Source organism: Porites lutea, chromosome 12 (assembly GCF_958299795.1).
Source record: "Porites lutea chromosome 12, jaPorLute2.1, whole genome shotgun sequence".
Lineage (NCBI taxonomy): Eukaryota > Metazoa > Cnidaria > Anthozoa > Scleractinia > Poritidae > Porites > Porites lutea.
The window spans coordinates 12,631,383-12,651,382 of record NC_133212.1 but is presented as its reverse complement, the minus strand read 5'-3'; the positions used below and the strand labels follow the sequence as shown (position 1 = coordinate 12,651,382).

General features: G+C 41.9%; 2 protein-coding genes across 3 annotated transcripts in view; one reads left to right on the top strand and one right to left on the bottom strand.

Moving 5' to 3' along the window:
- Window positions 1–20,000, bottom strand: part of LOC140921348 (uncharacterized) — a 92,042-nt gene that overhangs the window by 1,149 nt on the left and 70,893 nt on the right. The gene's annotated exons all lie outside the window — the stretch shown is intronic.
- Window positions 1–20,000, top strand: part of LOC140921349 (peptidylprolyl isomerase domain and WD repeat-containing protein 1-like) — a 48,876-nt gene that overhangs the window by 4,160 nt on the left and 24,716 nt on the right. For both annotated transcript variants that reach the window (XM_073371349.1, XM_073371350.1), the window contains 3 exons: window positions 100–200; window positions 13,780–13,875; window positions 19,851–19,938. In XM_073371349.1, the coding sequence (XP_073227450.1) occupies window positions 100–200; window positions 13,780–13,875; window positions 19,851–19,938 (285 nt within the window). The remainder of the gene's footprint in view (window positions 1–99; window positions 201–13,779; window positions 13,876–19,850; window positions 19,939–20,000) is intronic.

Below are 20,000 nucleotides of genomic sequence, written 5' to 3'. Positions count from 1 at the left end.
ACAAATACATGTATAGCAAAGACTAAGCTAAACAGTCCTATAACAGAGAAAACTTAATGTTTACTTAGCTTATTATTACATGTATGTTGTATGTTACAGAACAGAGTTCCTTATTACAGCAAGCTGTGATGGTCATATAAAGTTTTGGAAAAAGCAAGATGAAGGGATTGAATTTGTAAAGCATTTCAAAGCTCACATGGGTAAGAATAAATGATCGAATTTATTGACTTCACTATATGTAACTACAAGGTAAATCTAAGGTTGTAGTATAAAATTTTAGGGATGTAACTAAGGCATATGGTGCGCGTTATGGGATGTGTGTTTCCTTCTTTTTTCCTTATTACTTCGTAATAGTGTAATAGCCTGATTACTCTTTTTCCCTTGTAGTAGTATGTTTTGGCTAATTTTGCATTAAGTCCTCTCGTTTCCCCATTTCCTTCTTTCTTCTTCTTTGCTTGTAAACTTTTACAATTTTACAGTCCTCTCCTTTATAATTACTGTCTTCTCCTTCCCTATTTCGGTCCTTTCATTTTCTCTTTCAGTAGAAGAGTGTTCTGTTTTTTTTCTTAAAATCGTCTAAGGGAATTACCAAAAAAAAATTATCCATGCACGGAATTTAAAACCACAACAACTAAGGAAGTAAAAACAGTGTCAGTAATATAACACAGAAAATAATAGCACTGCTGGCAATAACATAACAACGTAATAACAAATAACGAAGAAAATAATGGCACCACCGGCAATAGTGTAACAACGTTATAACAAATAAAGTAATATCTTGGCCAGTACGGTAATAGTGTAACAACGTAATAAAGAAAAAATAGCACCGCCGCGGACTATAGCGTAACAACATGATAACAAAGAAGATAATTATACTGCCATAATAGCGCAACAATGTAATGACAAATAATAGTGTAACAACGTAATAAAGAAAAAATAGCACCGCCACGGACCATAGCTTAACAAGGTAATAACGACTGGTTTTGTTTGATTGATATTTCTAGTAGCGAGCCTGTGTATTCTGTATTGATTGTTCGCACTATGTGCTGATTTTGTCAATGGTAACAGTTGGTTTTGTTTGAGTGATATTCTGACAGTAATACTGTCTGTACTAGTGTCTGTGCCAGTACGTTGGAAAACACCATGTCAAAAAAGCGGCGTTTAGCAGAAGTCTTCTCGCCAGATACAATTGCGGGCAGACTTGCCGAAAAAACGCGTATTCAAGAGGAAATCGAAGATATTGTTTTGAAATTACAACGTTCTGACTGTTCATACATTTTAAAGAACTATAGAATACAACTCGTTGCAGGAAACCGTCACATTCACGGACAAAATAAAACCACTTATAATTATTCAGATCCAGGAGGCACTGGAGAAAATAAGCAACCTAAAACCCTTATTTAGCCGCAGTGAAGAACTTTACGTTTCAAAAGAGGTCAAAGAAAAAATGCTCTTGCATCAGAGGGCAAATCATGCCGACCAGAAACAATGACCGAGGAAAATCAATATGACCTGACCTCTCAGTTTGAAATAAGCAGCAAAAATCACATTTGATCAGTCAAAACGTTTTTCCCCAGAGCATAATCTACCCGTCGGAGAAAAGGAAAAAAATTATTGGAACAAGCAGCGTTTTGACACGAGGTAAAAGTCGTGTGTTGCCTACTGACCCCCTTTTTTACACTATGAATGTTTTTAACGTGTAGGCCCTGTTTTATGTGGTGCAAAGCAAGACAAGTACTTACAAGAACAAAAAACAGAGGAGAAAGTTTCACATTAGGGCCATTTATACGGGGAAAAATAAGACGCGTCTTACATAAGACGCATCTTAAATAAGACGTGAACTTTCCATGTAAACGGCACATTTCGTCTAAAATAAGACGCGGCTTAGCTAAGACGTGTCTTATTAGATAAGACATGCTCGTATAAATGGTACAGTTCGCGTCTTATTTTTCCTCATATAAATGGCCCTATTGTGCTAATAACAAGGAAAGTATCTTTGTGCGCACTTATTTACTAAACTCCTCCAACTCTTTTACAAAAGAAAGTGCTAAAATTTTCACAAAATGGTTCCATTCTACGAGATTTGGATCTGTAAATCACCATCTGTAAGAATTTAACATCCTGCTTAAAATGCTAACGAGCTGGGTCCAGCGTGACCATACATTGCAAGAAACTGTCACATTCAAGTCAAAAAGAAAATCGCTTATAATAATTATTATTAAAAAAATCCAGGAGGCACTTTGGAGAAATTAAGCAACCTAAAACCCTTATCTTATTTACATTTCAAAAGAGGTCAAAGAAAAAACGCTTCGCCTTAGAGGGCAAATCATGCCGACCAGAAACACTGACTGCGGAAAATCAATATGCGTGTAATGACCTCTCAGATTGAAATGAGCAGCTAAAATCACATTTGATCAGTCAAAACATTTTCCTCCAGAGCATAATCTAACAAGTAGCATTTTGGCATGAGGTAAAAGTCGTGTGTTGCCTACCAACCCCCTTTTTACAACATGGTGCAATTTGGTGCAACTTGATGCAGTCTGTTGTAACTTGGTGCAGTTTGGTGCAACTTGGTGCACTTCGGTGCAACTTGCAGCAGATTAGTGCAACATGATGCAGGTTGGTGATGCTTGGTGCAACATGCTGCATTCTGGTGAAACTTGATGAAGTCTGGTGCAGATTGGTCCAACGTGGCCCACTTTGGTGCAACTTTGTGTAAATTGGTACAACTCGGTGCAGACTGGTGCAACATACTGCAGTTTGGTGAAACTTGGTGCAGATTGGTGTAACTTACTGCAGTTTGGTGCAACTTGGTGCAGATTAGTGCAGTTTGGTGCAACTTGGGGCAGATTAGTGCACCTTGGTGCAGTTTGGTACAACTTGGTGCAGATTAGTGCAACGTGGTCCACTTTAGTGCAACTTTCTGCAGTTTGGTGCAACTTTGTACAAATTGGTGCAATTTCGTGCACATTGGTGCAACATGGTGGAGTTTCGTGAAACTTGGTGATTCTGGTGCAACTTGGTGCTCATTTGTTCAACTTGGTGCAATTTGGTGCAACTTGGTAAAGACTGGTGTAACTTGGTGCAGTTTAGTGCAACTTGGTGCAGTTTGGTGCAACTTGGTGCAGATTGGTGCTGTGTGGTCCACTTTAGTGCAACTTGGAGCAGATTGAACTTGGCGGGGGTTTGTTGGAACTTGGTGCAGATTGGTACAAGTTGGTGCACTTTGGTACAAGTTGGTGCACTTTGGTGCAAATTGGTGCAGATTGGTGCAACATGGTGCCATTTCGTGAAACGGTGATTCTGGTGTAACTTGGTGCACGTTGGTTCAACTTGGTGAAATTTGGTGCAGCTTTGTGCACTTTTGTGCAACTTCGTGCAAATTAGTGTAACTTGGTGTAGATTGGTGCAACCTGGTGCAGACTGGTGCGACATAGTGCAGTTTGGGGCAACTTGGTGCAGATTGGTGATACACGGAGCTGATTGGTGCAGATTGGTGCAACATGGTGCATGCACCAAGTTGCCCCAAACTGCACCATGTTGCACCAATCTGTACCAAGTTGCACCAACCTGTACCAAGTTGCACCAACCTGTACCAAGTTGCACCAATCTTTGCCAAGTTGTACCAACCTGCACCAAATTTCACCAAAGTGCACCAAGTTGCACCAATCTGCACTAAGTTGCACCAAACGGCACCAAGTTGCACCAAACTGCACCAATCTAGATTGGTGATACACAGTGCAGATTGGTGCAACATTGTGCAGGTTAGTGCAGTTTGGTGCAACTTAGTCCAGATTGGTGCAACTTGGTGCACTTTGGTGAAATTTGGTGCAGGTTGGTGCAACTTGGTGCAGATTGGTGCAACATGGTGCAGTTTGGTGCAACTTGGTGCAGATTGGTGCAACATGGTGCAGTTTGGTGCAACTTGGTGACGTTTGGTGCAACTTGGCGCAGATTGGTGACACTTGGTGCATTCTGGTACAACTTGGTGCAGATTGATGCAGTGTGGTCCACTTTAGTGTAACTTGGAGCAGACTGAACTTGGCGGGGGTTTGTTGGAACTTGGTGCAGATTGGTGCAGACTGGTGCAACATAGTGAAGTCTCGGGCAAGTTGGTGCAGATTGGTGATACACGGTGCTGATTGGTGCAGATTGGTGCAACATGGTGCATGCACCAAGTTGCCCCAAACTGCACCATGTTGCATCTATCTGTACCAAGTTGCACCAATCTTTGCCAAGTTGTACCAACCTGCACCAGATTTCACCAAAGTGCACCAAGTTGCACCAATCTGCACTAAGTTGCACCAAACGGCACCAAGTTGCACCAAACTGCACCAATCTAGATTGGTGATACACAGTGCAGATTGGTGCAACATTGTGCAGGTTAGTGCAGTTTGGTGCTACCTTGTGCCGTTTGGTGCAACTTAGTGCAGATTGGTGCAACTTGGTGCATTTTGGTAAAATTTGGTGCAGGTTGGTGCAACTTGGTACAGGTTGGTGCAACTTGATGCAGATTGGTGCAACTTGGTGCAGATTGGTGTAACATGTTGCAGTTTGGTGCAGATTCATGCAACATGGTGCAGATTGGTGTAACATGGTCAAATTGGTGCAGTTTCGTGCAACTTGGTGCGTTCTAGTGAAAATTGGTGCACTTTGGTGCAACTTGGTGCAGATTGAAGTTGGTCGGGTTTGGTGCAACTTGGTGCAGATTGGTGCAAGTTGGTACACTTTGGTGCAGATTGGTGCAGCATGGTGCATTTTTGGTGCAACTTGGTGCAGATTGGTGCAACATGGTGCAGTTTGGTGCAACTTGGTGCAGTTTGGTGGAACTTGGTGCTATAGATTGGTGCAACTTGGTGCAACTTGGTGCAGATTGAAGTTGGTGGAGTTTTGTTCTACTTTGCGCAGATTGGTGCAACTTGGTCTAAGTTGGTACAAGTTGGTGCACTTTGGTGCAACATGGTGCATTTTACTGCAACTTGGTTCAGATTGGTGCAACATGGTGCAGTTTGGTACACCTTGGTGCAGTGTTGTGCAACTTGGGTGCAGATTGCTGCAATTTGGTAGCACTTGGTGCAGATTGGTGTAATTTGGTGCACTTTGGTGCAACTTGGTGCAGAATAGTGCCACATGATGCATTTTGGTGCAACTTGGTTTAGATTGGTGCAACATGGTGCAGTTTGGTGCAACTTTGTGCAGTTTTGTGGAACTTGTTGCAGATTGGTGTAATTTGGTGCACTTTGGTGGAACTTGGTGCAGATTGGTGCCACACGGTGCAGGTTGGTGCAACTTGGTGCAACTTGGTGCAACATCATGCGACTTGGTGCAGGTTGGTGCAACTTGGTGCAACATGGTGCAGTTTGGTTCAACATGGTGCACTTTGGTGCAACTTGGTGCAGTTTCGTGCAACTTGGTACAGATTGTTGCAACTTGTTTCAGTTTGGTGCAACTTGTTGCAGATTGGTGCAACGTGGTGCACTTTGGTGCAGATTGGTGCAACATGGTGCAGTTTGGTGCAACGTGGTGCAGACTGGTGTAACATAGTGCGTATTGGTGCAACTTGGTGCACTTTAATGCAATTTGGTGGACTTTGGTGCAACTTGGTCCAGATTGGTGCAACTTGGTGCAGATTACTGCAACTTGGTGCAGCTTGGTGCAACATGGTGCAGGTTGGTGCAATGTGGTGCAGTTTGGTGAAACTTGGTGATTCTGGTGCAACTTGGTGCAATTTAGTTTAACGTGGTGCAATTTGGTGCATCTTGGTGCAGATTGGTGTAACTTTGGTGCAGGTTGGAGCATCTTTGTGCAGTTTGCTGCAACTTGTTGCAGATTGGTGCAACGTGGTGCACTTTGGTGCAGATTGGTGCAACATGGTGCAGTTTGGTGCAACGTGGTGCAGACTGGTGTAACAGTGCGTATTGGTGCAACTTGGTGCACTTTAATGCAATTTGGTGGACTTTGGTGCAACTTGGTCCAGATTGGTGCAACTTGGTGCAGATTACTGCAACTTGGTGCAGCTTGGTGCAACATGGTGCAGGTTGGTGCAATGTGGTGCAGTTTGGTGAAACTTGGTGATTCTGGTGCAACTTGGTGCAATTTAGTTTAACGTGGTGCAATTTGGTGCATCTTGGTGCAGATTGGTGTAACTTTGGTGCAGGTTGGAGCATCTTTGTGCAGTTTGCTGCAACTTGGTGTAGATTGGTGCAACATGGTACAGTTTTGTGCAACTTGGTGCAGATTTGTGCAACTTGGTGCACTTTGGTGAAACCTGGTGCAGATTGGTGCATGTTGGTGCAGTTTTGTGCACCTTGGTGCAGATTGGTGCAACTGGTTGCAGTTTGGTGTAACTTGGTGCAGATTGGTGCAACTTGGTGCAATTTGGTGGACTTTGTGGCAACTTTTGTGCAGTTTAGTGCAACTTGGTGCAGGTTGGCGTTGCTTGGTGCAAATTGGTGCAATTTGGTGGAGATTGCTGGAACATGGTGCAGATTGGTGCAACTTGGTGCAGTTTAGTGGAACTTGGCGCAGATTGGTGCAATTTGGTGCACTTTGGTGGAACTTGGTGCAGATTGGTGCCACACGGTGCAGGTTGGTGCAACTTTCTGCAGTTTGGTGCAACTTTGTGCAAATTGGTGCAATTTCGTGCACATTGGTGCAACATGGTGGAGTTTCGTGAAACTTGGTGATTCAATTTGAAACTTGATGCAATTTGGTGCAACTTGGTAAAGACTGGTGTAACTTGGTGCAGTTTAGTGCAACTTGGTGCAGTTTGGTGCAACTTGGTGCAGTTTGGTGCAACTTGGTGCAGATTGGTGCTGTGTGGTCCACTTTAGTACAACTTGGAGCAGATTGAACTTGGCGGGGGTTTGTTGGAACTTGGTGCAAATTGGTGCAGATTGGTGCAACATGGTGCCATTTCGTGAAACGGTGATTCTGGTGCAACTTGGTGCACGTTGGTTCAACTTGGTGAAATTTGGTGCAGCTTTGTGCACTTTTGTGCAACTTCGTGCAAATTAGTGTAACTTGGTGTAGATTGGTACATCTTGGTGCAGACTGGTGCGACATAGTGCAGTTTGGGGCAACTTGGTGCAGATTGGTGATACACGGTGCTGATTGGTGCAGATTGGTGCAACATGGTGCATGCACCAAGTTGCCCCAAACTGCACCATGTTGCACCAATCTGTACCAAGTTGCACCAATCTTTGTCAAGTTGTACCAACCTGCACCAAATTTCACCAAAGTGCACCAAGTTGCACCAATCTGCACTAAGTTGCACCAAACGGCACCAAGTTGCACCAAACTGCACCAATCTAGATTGGTGATACACAGTGCAGATTGGTGCAACATTGTGCAGGTTAGTGCAGTTTGGTGCAACTTAGTCCAGATTGGTGCAACTTGGTGCACTTTGGTGAAATTTGGTGCAGGTTGGTGCAACTTGGTGCAGATTGGTGCAACATGGTGCAGTTTGGTGCAACTTGGTGACGTTTGGTGCAACTTGGCGCAGATTGGTGACACTTGGTGCATTCTGGTACAACTTGGTGCAGATTGGTGCAGTGTGGTCCACTTTAGTGTAACTTGGAGCAGATTGAACTTGGCGGGGGTTTGTTGGAACTTGGTGCAGATTGCTGCAGATTGCTGCAATTTGGTAGCACTTGGTGCAGATTGGTGTAATTTGGTGTACTTTGGTGCAACTTGGTGCAGAATGGTGCCACATGATGCATTTTGGTGCAACTTGGTTTAGATTGGTGCAACATGGTGCAGTTTGGTGCAACTTTGTGCAGTTTTGTGGAACTTGTTGCAGATTGGTGTAATTTGGTGCACTTTGGTGGAACTTGGTGCAGATTGGTGCCACACGGTGCAGGTTGCTGCAACTTGGTGCAACATGGTGCGACTTGGTGCAGGTTGGTGCAACTTGGTGCAACATGGTGCAGTTTGGTTCAACATGGTGCAGTTTGGTGCAACTTTGTGCAGTTTCGTACAGCTTGGTACAGATTGTTGCAACTTGTTTCAGTTTGGTGCTATTTGTTGCAGATTGGTGCAACGTGGTGCACTTTGGTGCAGATTGGTGCAACATGGTGCAGTTTGGTGCAACGTGGTGCAGACTGGTGTAACATAGTGCGTATTGGTGCAACTTGGTGCACTTTAATGCAATTTGGTGGACTTTGGTGCAACTTGGTCCAGATTGGTGCAACTTGGTGCAACATGGTGCAGGTTGGTGCAGTGTGGTGCAGTTTGGTGAAACTTGGTGATTCTGGTGCAACTTGGTGCAATTTAGTTTAACGTGGTGCAATTTGGTGCAGATTGGTGTAACTTTGGTGCAGGTTGGAGCATCTTTGTACAGTTTGCTGCAACTTGGTGCAGATTGGTGCAACATGGTACAGTTTTGTGCAACTTGGTGCAGATTTGTGCAACTTGGTGCACTTTGGTGAAACCTGGTGCAGATTGGTGCATGTTGGTGCAGTTTTGTGCACCTTGGTGCAGATTGGTGCAACTGGTTGCAGTTTGGTGTAACTTGGTGCAGATTGGTGCAACTTGGTGCAATTTGGTGGACTTTGTGGCAACTTTTGTGCAGTTTAGTGCAACTTGGTGCAGGTTGGCGTTGCTTGGTGCAAATTGGTGCAATTTGGTGGAGATTGCTGGAACATGGTGCAGATTGGTGCAACTTGGTGCAGTTTAGTGGAACTTGGCGCAGATTGGTGCAATTTGGTGCACTTTGGTGGAACTTGGTGCAGATTGGTGCCACACGGTGCAGGTTGGTGCAACTTTCTGCAGTTTGGTGCAACTTTGTGCAAATTGGTGCAATTTCGTGCACATTGGTGCAACATGGTGGAGTTTCGTGAAACTTGGTGATTCAATTTGAAACTTGATGCAATTTGGTGCAACTTGGTAAAGACTGGTGTAACTTGGTGCAGTTTGGTGCAACTTGGTGCAGTTTGGTGCAACTTGGTGCAGATTGGTGCTGTGTGGTCCACTTTAGTACAACTTGGAGCAGATTGAACTTGGCGGGGGTTTGTTGGAACTTGGTGCAGATTGGTACAAGTTGGTGCACTTTGGTGCAAATTGGTGCAGATTGGTGCAACTTGGTGCAGATTAGTGCAACTTGGTGCAGGTTGGCGCAATGTGGTGCAGATTGGTGCAACTTGGTGCAGTTTGGTGCAACTTGGTGCAGATTGGTGGAACTGGGTGCAGGTTGGGGCGACTTGGTGCAGATTGGTGCAATGTGGTGCAGATTGGTGCAACATGGTGCAGTTTGGTGCAACTTGGTGTAGATTGGTGCGGCATGGTGCAGTTTGGTGCGTTTTGGTGCAGTTTGTTGCAACTTGGTCTAGATTGGTGCATTTTGGTGCATTCCGGTGCAACTTGGTGCAGATTGAACAATACACTGTAGTGCACCTACATCTATTGTATGTAGTGTTACAGTTCTCATGACTATTTAACAATATTGTGCATAGCCCACTGAAACTGCATATCAGTATCTGTACATGTTATATTTTATTTTGAAGTTTTGTTCGGTTTTATGTTCATCTTTGAAACTGAAAACGGGATCAAGTTGTCCTCTCATAACACAGGTCAGATAAATCATCAATCAGCTTCTTGTTAATAAGCCAACCACTAGCTGAATTGTGGATGCTACATGAAAAAAACACACCTAAAGTTTAGTTTACGGCACTACCTCTCTTGGTGACCCTTGTTAACAGCTATACCTAAGCGACTGATGAAGGATCCAATTTTTTGCTTGTGAAACCAGTCTTGCAGTTGTAGCTAAGCAGAGAGTTACATTCTTCTTAGAACTTAACCATGACACTTACAATCTGGTACCAAATAGATCAGTGTCATTTTGTGTACCCCGCGGAAAGCAGACTATGCAGTCTTTGACTCAAACAAGCATATTCTCAACCAGCTACCAATTGCAGATTAATGGAAGGAAAGCTTTCCATAGGACTTTTTAGTCCTAGTTCATCATCTTTCAATGAAAACACAATCGTAAGCAAGTTCTGTTCTAAGAAATTTTATGCACTTTTCGAAGCTTTTCAAAGATTCGCCACAAACTTGAAGGGAGTTTGCATATGATCACCTTTGATTACAGAACCACTCTCAACCTGTAGTCAAGTATATCATTCTGATTACAGCGTAGCTGAGCCAATAAACTAAACATTACTGATCATTTTCACTCCTTCTAAGCAGCAGAATTTAATTTAAATCCTTCGAACGTACAAGCTGCCTTAAGCCTTTATTAAAACTCAGATGAGGTGCAGGGAGGCTATCTTTGTCGACAAAAGTACTATTAATTTTCCTATTTTTCTCCTATTTTTTAATACAAAGTTTCCTATTTTTCCATTTTCTCAATCCTGAATTTCTTACTTTCCTATTTTTTTGAGCTACCATGCCGCTGGACATCCTGAAAAATTCCTTCGACTACAGAAACAACCTCAATTAATTAGCCTACGTGACAGGCGTTCGAAAGGGAAGGAAAGGGAATTTCAGGCGCGTGAGATGCACGAAGGGCACGCGAGGAAGCAGGCTACCACTACATTAAAACACTCATTTTTGAGAGGTCATAATACCACAACATGTTCAGTTTTTTTCTTAATCTTCTTCAACGCAAAATTTGTTGGGGAGGAAAATTTTCAAGTACTACTGGAAAGGATTTTATCAGGAAAAATGGTCTCCCCAAAATCTACAAGGGAGAAAAGGAGCACCTCGGCTCGAGGGACCTCGAGGAGCTGCCAAAGTCAATATATAGTTTGCTGTGGTTTCAGCTTACTGTAGAAAACAAGCTTTTCTCCTCCACAAAGATATTCGTTAAAGGAAGATATAAGTTTTAAAAAACACCTTGTTGAACAAAACTGTCACTCTTGTTTATTAACATCTTATCGGGAATAAAGTGCGATAGAAATTGGTGAACTTTTCATTAGAAAACCTTTCAGCTCATTTTGCTTTCTTCTTACGTGAAGGAAAATTAATATTTTACAGCAATTTCCCCGTTTTTAGTTAGTTTTCAATTACTTTACTTTACTTTGTTTTACATCAACCTACAACACTATCCCATGATAAAAATGTTTCAGCTGACTTTGCTTGGTTGGATTAACACGTATAACACTCTAGTAATCCCAGGTTCGGATAACCAGCACGAACTTGTTAATCTCTTTTTTATAAGAGTCTTCGAACTCTTCCAGAAAAGAAAGTGCTTAAATTTTCACGAAATGCATTTCAAAAAAACACACCTCTAGCGTGAAGCAGAAGAGGATCGAAATACACACTCCGTAATTGGTTACATTCAGTAGCCAACAGGAAAACAAGAATTTCGATCCGCCACGTGGGTATTAATGTTCAAGTTCAAAGCTCACTAGACAGATCGGCTGTACCGTTTACGCCATGCCAAAGTACAACTAAAGTTGCTCTTGTAAAGCAACTAAGCACAAAGCCAACCCGGCAACTGATGAGGTTCGTGTGGCGAACCGAAGCCATGGTCTTGCCTGATCAAAAAGTGGCAATAACAAAACTGTTTAAAGACTGTTAAGCTTATTCAAAAGCTACTACCAAGGGAGAAACTACGTGCTCCAGTCAACAAAATCACACTATCTTTTAGAAAAACACTAAGCTGGAGTTTACTGAGTCACAATTCAATTCTCCATAGTAAGTTGATGTAGCTTCAGTTTAAGCTACACTTCATTCTTATATTTTTGGATCTGTAAATCACTGTCCGTGATAATTTAGCATTCTGCAAAGAAAACTAACGAGCTGGGCCCAGCGTGATACAGCATTGCAGAAAAACATTATACTCAGGGATTAAAGAAAATCGCTTAGTTATGCAGATCCATAAGGCACTTTGGAGAAAATTGGAACCCTCATTCAGCTGTAATAAACAGCTTTACGCTTCAAAAGAGGTCAAAGAAAATGCGCTTGCATCCAGAGGGTAAATCCTGCCGACCAGAAACAATAACTACAGTAAATCAATATGTGTGTCATGACCTCTCAGTGTGAAACATGCGGCTAAAATCACATTTGCTCAGTGAAAATGTATAACCTTCCAGAGCATAATCTACCCAGCAGAGAAAAAAAATTATTGGAATGACCAGCATTTTGGCCTGAGGTAAAAGTCGTGCCTACCACCCCCTTTTATTGCCAGGATAACTAAGCATCCTCACTGTGGTCATAAATGACCTCAATGACTGCCAAGTACCGATCGATCAGAAGCAGATGATGATATCACCACTTGTAACTTTGCCTTGAAGTGTTTAAAACCGAAGTTACTACGTGTTACAGTCTTATTACGTTATTACGCTATTACGGCAAGGTACTTTCTCCTTTCTTATTACGTTATTACGCTATTACGGCAAGGCCAATACTTTCTCCTTCTTTCTTACTACGTTATTATGGAATTACGGCAAGGTACTTCACTCTTCTTTTTTATTGGCATCAAAGCTACTGTAAAAGCAAGTGTTTTATCCTTACTACGCTATTACGGAAAGGTACTTTACTCTTCTTTCTTATTGGCATCAAAGCTACTGTAAAAGCAAGTGTTTCATCCTTTTTACGTTGTTACGCTATTATGGCAAGGTACTCCACTCTTTTTATTGGCATCAAAGCAACTGTAAACACAAGTGTTTCATTCTTATTACGTTATCACGCTAGTACGGCAAGGTTTTTCACTCTTCTTTCTTCTAAGCATCAAAGCTACTGTAAAAAGCAAGTGTTTCATTCTTATTACGCTGTTACGCTATTACGGCAAGGTACTTCACTCTTCTTTGTTATTAGCATCAAAGCTACTATCAGAGAGTAATTGAGCCGGCTATATCAACCCCCACTAAAAACCCTTAAAGACATCTTTCTAACCAGCGTAAACAAGAGGTAATGGTCTTGTCAGTAATCACTTTCTTATCACACTATTCAAGAGTAAAAAGAGAAAAAGAAGAAATGGCTATCATATTCTGGGCATGATATAAACTAAGGAAAAGCTTATAAGCAGGGTTTTGTATTAGTCAAGCCTGCCTTTTTACTCAATTCAGGGCTCCTATAATGCACCCTGAAAACCCTTGAAAACCGCCGAGTCTGAGTATACTTGAAACTGGTATTTGGCCTAAAACGTCTTTGATTTTTTTACGAACGTCTAAACTACAGTATCAATACTTTAAAACGTACCACTAAGTCTCAAAGTATTGATTGCAAAGGCAGGCAAAATCAATGTCTCAGCAGTAGGTAGGACACTGATTTATTCGCTCCCAGTGCTTTCTTGTCACTATCATGTGCTACAAGGCATGGTCTTTGCATGTTATGTCCTTCAAAATGTCTTGAGATTTTTGCCTGAAATAGTGTGCAAGCCCTGTCAACTGCACCTTCAAATTAAATTACCCCCATGTTTTTGTTTCTGGAGAAATTTGAGCTAAAAAGTTGTTTCTAAATAAGATTTGAAGTACATTAAACTGCTTACTTATTCAGCATCACACATTCATTTGCCTGCTCTCAGATGAGTTGAGTAGCTCAAATGGATGGAGTATTGCATCCAATCATCACAAGGGTTCAAAGTTTTCTTCAATAGGTTACTAGGTTGTTTATTTAACGGCGGGAGTGGGACCTCATCCACTTTCATAGTATGCTCAAGTGAACTCCAAATCATTTGTTTGTACATTTATTATTTCACTCAATGAAAAGTGCTACACATAACGATTTTGCACTTGCTTTCTGATTCTTTATACATTGTACCTGGGTACATTCTGTATTTTCAAAGTATTCTTATCTGGATGATGCTAATTTATGTAATTATGTCTTACATTACAGGGGTCATAAACTGTATTTCAGCAAGTTCTGATGGACAGGTCATGTGCTCCACTGCTGAAGATAAATCACTTAAAGTCTTTGATGTTGTCAATTTTGGTACGTTGACCATGTTTCTTCCATCAGCTACTAACATTATCTCACTAGCAGGCACCACTTGTTCAAAAGGTGGATAGTGCTGGTTAACAACTGCATTGCTAAATGGAGGTTGGGTGCCAGGAATATCCAGGGGCTTCCACTTTTGGCGGCCAGCCCCTAACTACAGAGCAACCCAGCTATGCATCCCAAACAAAAGAAAACAAAACCAGGCACGTGACACACTGAAAAAAGATATCAACGGTAGAAAGCTCAACAAGGAGGGAAGGGAAACGGTCTGAAAGAAGCCTCATGGCAAGAAAAATGCAGCACATAGGAAGCCCCACGTGCCACTAAATCACATGAAGGATGCAGCAAACTTGCGGGGATGCCCATGCTGTGCATCCACAAACAACATGCACTGAAGAAGCGCCTTGTTTTAAATCCTTTAAATTACCTTTAACAACAGTATCTTTAATGGGGGTTGGGAGCCGGGCCAAAAGCAAAGGAGGCACCGGGTTGTTGCTTTTGGAAAGGGGGCTGAAATTTGCAACTAGAAAGGGAATCAGCTATGGAATTCACCTTCTGAGGGTCAGATTTTATGGGTAGTTTCACGTGGCTTTTGATGAACTTTGTTGTAAACAAACGCCGAAAGTTTGGACATCTGTTTTCCTCCACATATAGTATTGTAATTGTATGAACTGTGAGTCGCTATTTCAAGTTTGTGTTAATATCTATATTTTCATTCCCTTTCACTGTTTGAAACTCGAAAAGTTTAAGGTTCAAAAATGTCTAAGCAGAAGATTAAGAGTGATCTGTATGCCATGAGTATGGCAGAACTGCAGGAACGAGGAGTATTCTCCCTCAGCGTCTGAAATGGTTTTAACATTAGGGAGTGGTCAAAAAGTATAGGGGGGGTGGGCCGGAGCAGAGAGGGGGTGGGTCATGAGGTTTTGAGCCTCGTGCAAGGGGTGGGTCGTGCAATTTTCAGCTACCCTTAGGGGTGGGTCAACCTATTTTATTACACAGATAAGCACTAACTACTAACGAGACACTTGACCACACTTGTTATATAAAACACAGGCAGCTGGAATTAAATTGCTAAAAAAGTCACAAACCTGTTGTGCGAGAAAATGCAACGGGTGACAGGCCGCACATCCCGTGAACCCTTTGTTTTAGGAGTTTAGACTCGTTTTTGTAAATTTTATTTCTGATAGGTCTTCTATCAAAGTTTGTGGGTAGCCTCCGTCCATCAAGCGTTTTTTTTTTTTAAATTTGATTTATTTTCCTCAAAGGTTGTTTCTGAGGAGTTTTTTCGTAGGATTCTCAAGGCTTCTCCTTTGACAAATCCTTTTTAACACTTGGAGGGTGACACGAGGTGAAATGTGTGTGCAAGAAGGTTTCCGTTTGTTTAAAATGTGTCTTTGCATCAAGGATAGATTTTTTTTCTTGAATCTTGTGCCTTTGTATACAACCGTGTCTAAAAACCCTGCATCTCAGTGTCAAATGTTTCAGCCATGAATTTATAGTTGGGTGATGTAAGTTTGCTTGTTCAATGCGGGCTTCGATGTCTGGTTTACTCATGTCCGATAGGGAAAAGATATCGTGTATGTAGCATTTCCAAACTGTTGTTCTAAAGACAGTTTTGCTTAGAGTTGTTGTTTCAATATATGTCATGAAAATATTGGCAAAGGAATCAAAACTGCTGTCTTTGTGCCCATCACAGTTCCATGGTTTTGTAGGTAGTGCTTTCCATTGAAGTGGAAGAAATTTTCTTTGAGGATTAATCTAAGAATTTACGGCAAGTAATGTGTAGGAATGGGTTGTCTTTGTAGAAATTTTCATATGCTTTGTGATAGACAATTTCAATATACCCTCGTTTTGCTGTATATTTGTGTCAAGACTCATAACGTCCATTGAAACAAGGAATGTTCGGTTTTCACATTTGTCTTTTCAGTAAAAGGTATGATTTCTGTGATTTTGATATTGGTTTTAGCAGTGTATCAACAAATTTTGTCAAGCACAGAACAAGGTTAGGCCATCCTCTTTTTTTCTCCTTTTACCGTCGTCCGACCGACCCAAATTTTTGGCATTTTTAAAAAAAAAGTAACGACGTAGTTACACCATTTTTCACTTGAAATAATTCTTTTCATCTGAAAAATGAGCATAGTAACAGCACAGAGAAAAACAAGAACAAAAACATGAACATTTTTCACAGTATATTGTACATTTTGTTAATCCAAATATGTGAATGTTAACTTTTAACGTCTTCTTGGGGTACCAGGGCCTACTATTCCGAGACTTCTTGTGATTTTTTTTTTTAAGTTTTTTTTTTTCAATCCGACCGACCGACCCAATATCAGGAAACGCATTCGACGGTAAACGAAGAGAAAAAAGGGGATGGCCTTAGAGGAAACCAAACATCCATGTTTTAACTAGGGAGTGGGTCATGCAATTTCCAACCTTGCTTTAGGGGTGGGTCAGTCATTTTTGTGCCAAAGGGAGGGGGTGGGTCATGTGTTTTTTATCAACCACATTTCCAAATGCTCCGGCCCACCCCCCCCCCCCCATACTTTTTGACCGGTCCCTTAGAGCTTAACTTGGACAGAGAGAGAACTGGAAACCAGTGATGTAGGCAAATTTCATAATACGTACATAATTCACATTTCAAAATTCATGATCACATGCTATTTATTTCCAATCCATTTTCGCCATAAAGACCGTGAACAAAGGCAAACAAGGACTCGATACTTGTTTGCTAAGTTGAATCAAGAGACTGCTCACGTACCTGTAGCAAAAAAGCGCAGGCCTCTGTGAAAATTTACTGGCTTTACAAATATACGTGTAGAGACGAACAGAGGCAGTGTACTTCAGGCAAGATTTATTTAAGTGTAGAAAATGTAAGCACGTTGCAGTATCATGAATTGTAAGTGTGTTGGCATCATTAATTTTATTTTTCGAAGTCAAGCAAGTACAAGCCAATCTGTCCTAATGGCAAAAAAAAATCACCAATCCACAAAAATAAACTGCCGCAAAAAATTTGTGCCACATGGTAAATCCAAATTCATCTCAGACCAGTCAGTTAGATCAGATGCCATGAAGTCCATCCTAAATGCAGAGTCAATTCAGCCAAGCTGATCCAGGAACCTAACAAGCCATCTGTAGAATCAGCAACTTATACTAAGTTGTATCCCACCAGCAAGAATGGTATGTACTTCAGAATGTTCACTGGCAGATAGTAAAAGCCTGAATCCACACCAAAATACAACTGATTTCCACCGCCCTTTTCTTGGCTGTAGCAACAAGTGAATTTGTCATCCAAGTAAGCATGGAGCCTGAATTTCTTACACATTTTAACGCTGCCAGGAGGTCAGCTAAATCCACAAAAACACCACTGTTTATTTTGATAACCAGTTTACTGGTGTTGGTGCATAACCGGGGCGTACTACGAAGGCTTTGCCAACTGAGGATGCAGAGGTTTAGTTGCTGGTGGATGTCAATGAAGGAAAGACAAACAAAGATGGTGGACACAGGAGAGTCTACGAAGTTGCCCATAGTAGTATTTGAGGAGAGAAAAGAAGCTGCAATCACGTTACCTGCGGCACCGGACAAGCTTAAAGCAGTCGAAGTCACCTTTAAATTGCATTTACACTGTTAATGCATAAAGTGCAACTGGTTTCCCTAATACTTATCCACTGGACTGTGTTTAAACCACCTTTTGAACAACTATGGCTTCATCTGTTAAAGTTTGTGGTGCATGGGAAAGGATAATGTTATCATAAAGTTGTTAGTACATAAGCTAAACTATCTACACAAATTTACAAACGGGGTGGCTGTGATCTTCGAGGCAACTTTATTGGTAATGCCAATGGTATTTTCCCCCAGATTGAGTGAGAGACAGGGAGCGCTGAGACCCTTTGTAGGATCAAAAGGGGCAGTTGGTCAGTGGGTGTTGACCATCGCATTGTTCAAATACATGACGATACTGATACTGACCCAGACACCAGCGTCAGGTGCCATCATTCTGGGATCGGCAATGCTGAATGGGGTCGAAGGAACTCTTAGGCAGGATGGTTGGTGATGCTGAGGTAGGTGGCAGAGGAGCCAGGTGAGGTGCTGATTGACCAGCAACGGTGCCAGTAGTACAGGTGTAGAAGTTGTATAGGTAAATCTGGCTTCATCTTACACCAATGGGCTAGACCTGGAGAGGCTGATGCATCCTTCCTGAATGTGGTGTCATAATTCAGCCCTGCCAGACCAGGAAAATGACCAGCTGTCAGGAGGATCAGTATTTTATACCGAGTTGTATCCTGCCATCAAGAAGGACGAGTACTGTAGAAGATCCACTGGAAAATGGTAAAGGCCAGAATCCTTGTGAGAATGTCGGTGATCTCTGCCACCCTTTTTTGGCAGGAGCAACAAGTAGTTTGCCATCCAGGTAGGTTTGAGGCTTGGCCTCTTGGGCATATAGGTTTTCCTCCAGGAGATCTGCAAGCTCAACAAAGGTGCCACTGGTTATTTGGTAACCATTTTCCCGGTATTGGCGCTTAACTGGGGCCGACTACAAATACTTTCCCAACTGAAGGCACCAAGATCGGGCTGCTAGTCAATCGTAGTAAATGGAGAAGCAAACAAGGATTGTGCCGACAAAGCCGAGAGGGGTGGCTGAGAAGCATGAGGGACCACAGGATTGCCAGTTGTAGGATTAGTGGAGACAAATGATGGCACAGTCACTCTACCTGCATAAGAAGACGAGAGAGGAGCAATCGAGGTCAATGTATGTGTCAAAGGCACTCCAACTGCAGAAGAAGCTGCTCTTGAGTTCCTTGAACTTGAAGCACTGCTTGAGGAATTAGCCTCTTCGTTCTCCCGAAAAGCTGCCAACATGTGCAGGAGCAACTGCTGAGATGCTTAGGAAATCGCCTTGTGAATGTGCCTCAGCTGAGATGGAAACCGATGCGGGTGACAAAAATGACGATGAGGTGGAAACTGAAGTATTTGTGGGGGCAGATTTACTAGTGGACAAAGTGTGACCTTACGATTCCAACGAAGCCAAGATGCTGTTGAGTGTATGGCACGTCATGTTTAAACAAAAAAATCTCAAAGAAAAACCACCGAGAAACGAGACAAAAACTGTGAGTAACGACGGAGAACAATGAGGAAGAAAGACCAAAGAAAACGGCTGAAAGAACCTTGTGGGATGAACAACATAGCGTGAAGGAAACTCTATGCGCCGCTGAATCACATGATTGATGTAGCGAGCTACTGGGCATGTGCATGCCAAAAGACTGATGACCTCTGGCACCAAGGACGCTGTTAGTTGTTAACCCCTTTGAATTGCATTTAAACGTATCCAAATTATGACTTCTCAGAGTCTAGCATTAATCCATTTTATTGTTATCTGATTCACTTTTGTAGTGTATAACCTATTGAGAGAAATAAATGGACTAGTCAAGTTATCAGACAATTCATTAATTAAGAAATAACTCAATTAATTAAGAAATAACTAAAGAGGAAAAGATTCACTTCAGATTCACTAAAGATTCACTTCTACAGTGCATGTGTTTCACATGTTATGATGTAGATAAAATTTATTCTCAGGTGAAACCTGAATTCCCTGTCTCTTACGGATAGTTAGAGCCAGGAAACAAAGGAAATTCGTTATCAAATTAGGTGAAATACTGGTTTAACCAGAGAACAGATCTAATCCACAACATATGTAAAGTCATCTCCTTTCAATACAGACACCCTAGGAACATAAGGTTGTGAACTTATACACGTTAACATGTATTATCTCATAATTAACTAATATTGTAGTTAAAAAGAACTGTTTTTGTGATGAGAATTTTACACTCTTTTTAGCTGGTCCACTGATCACCCAAAGTTAATAACGTTACATGTTACATCAACCTGTTTTGTGAGAGGTATCCCTTTCCTTTTTTTATGCAAATCGCTGGAAAATGCTTGATCAACCAGTGATTACTTGTTTGCTTTTCTAGATATGATAAACATGCTGAGATTAGATTATGTGCCTGAACAGTGTGAGTGGATTTTTCCTCCTGGAGCGGCTGTAGCTGCTGTTGCATGGTAAGTGAAGAGTAACCCCTCAGTCACCCTCGTACTAAAAAACTTGCTTGCTTGGCTTATGT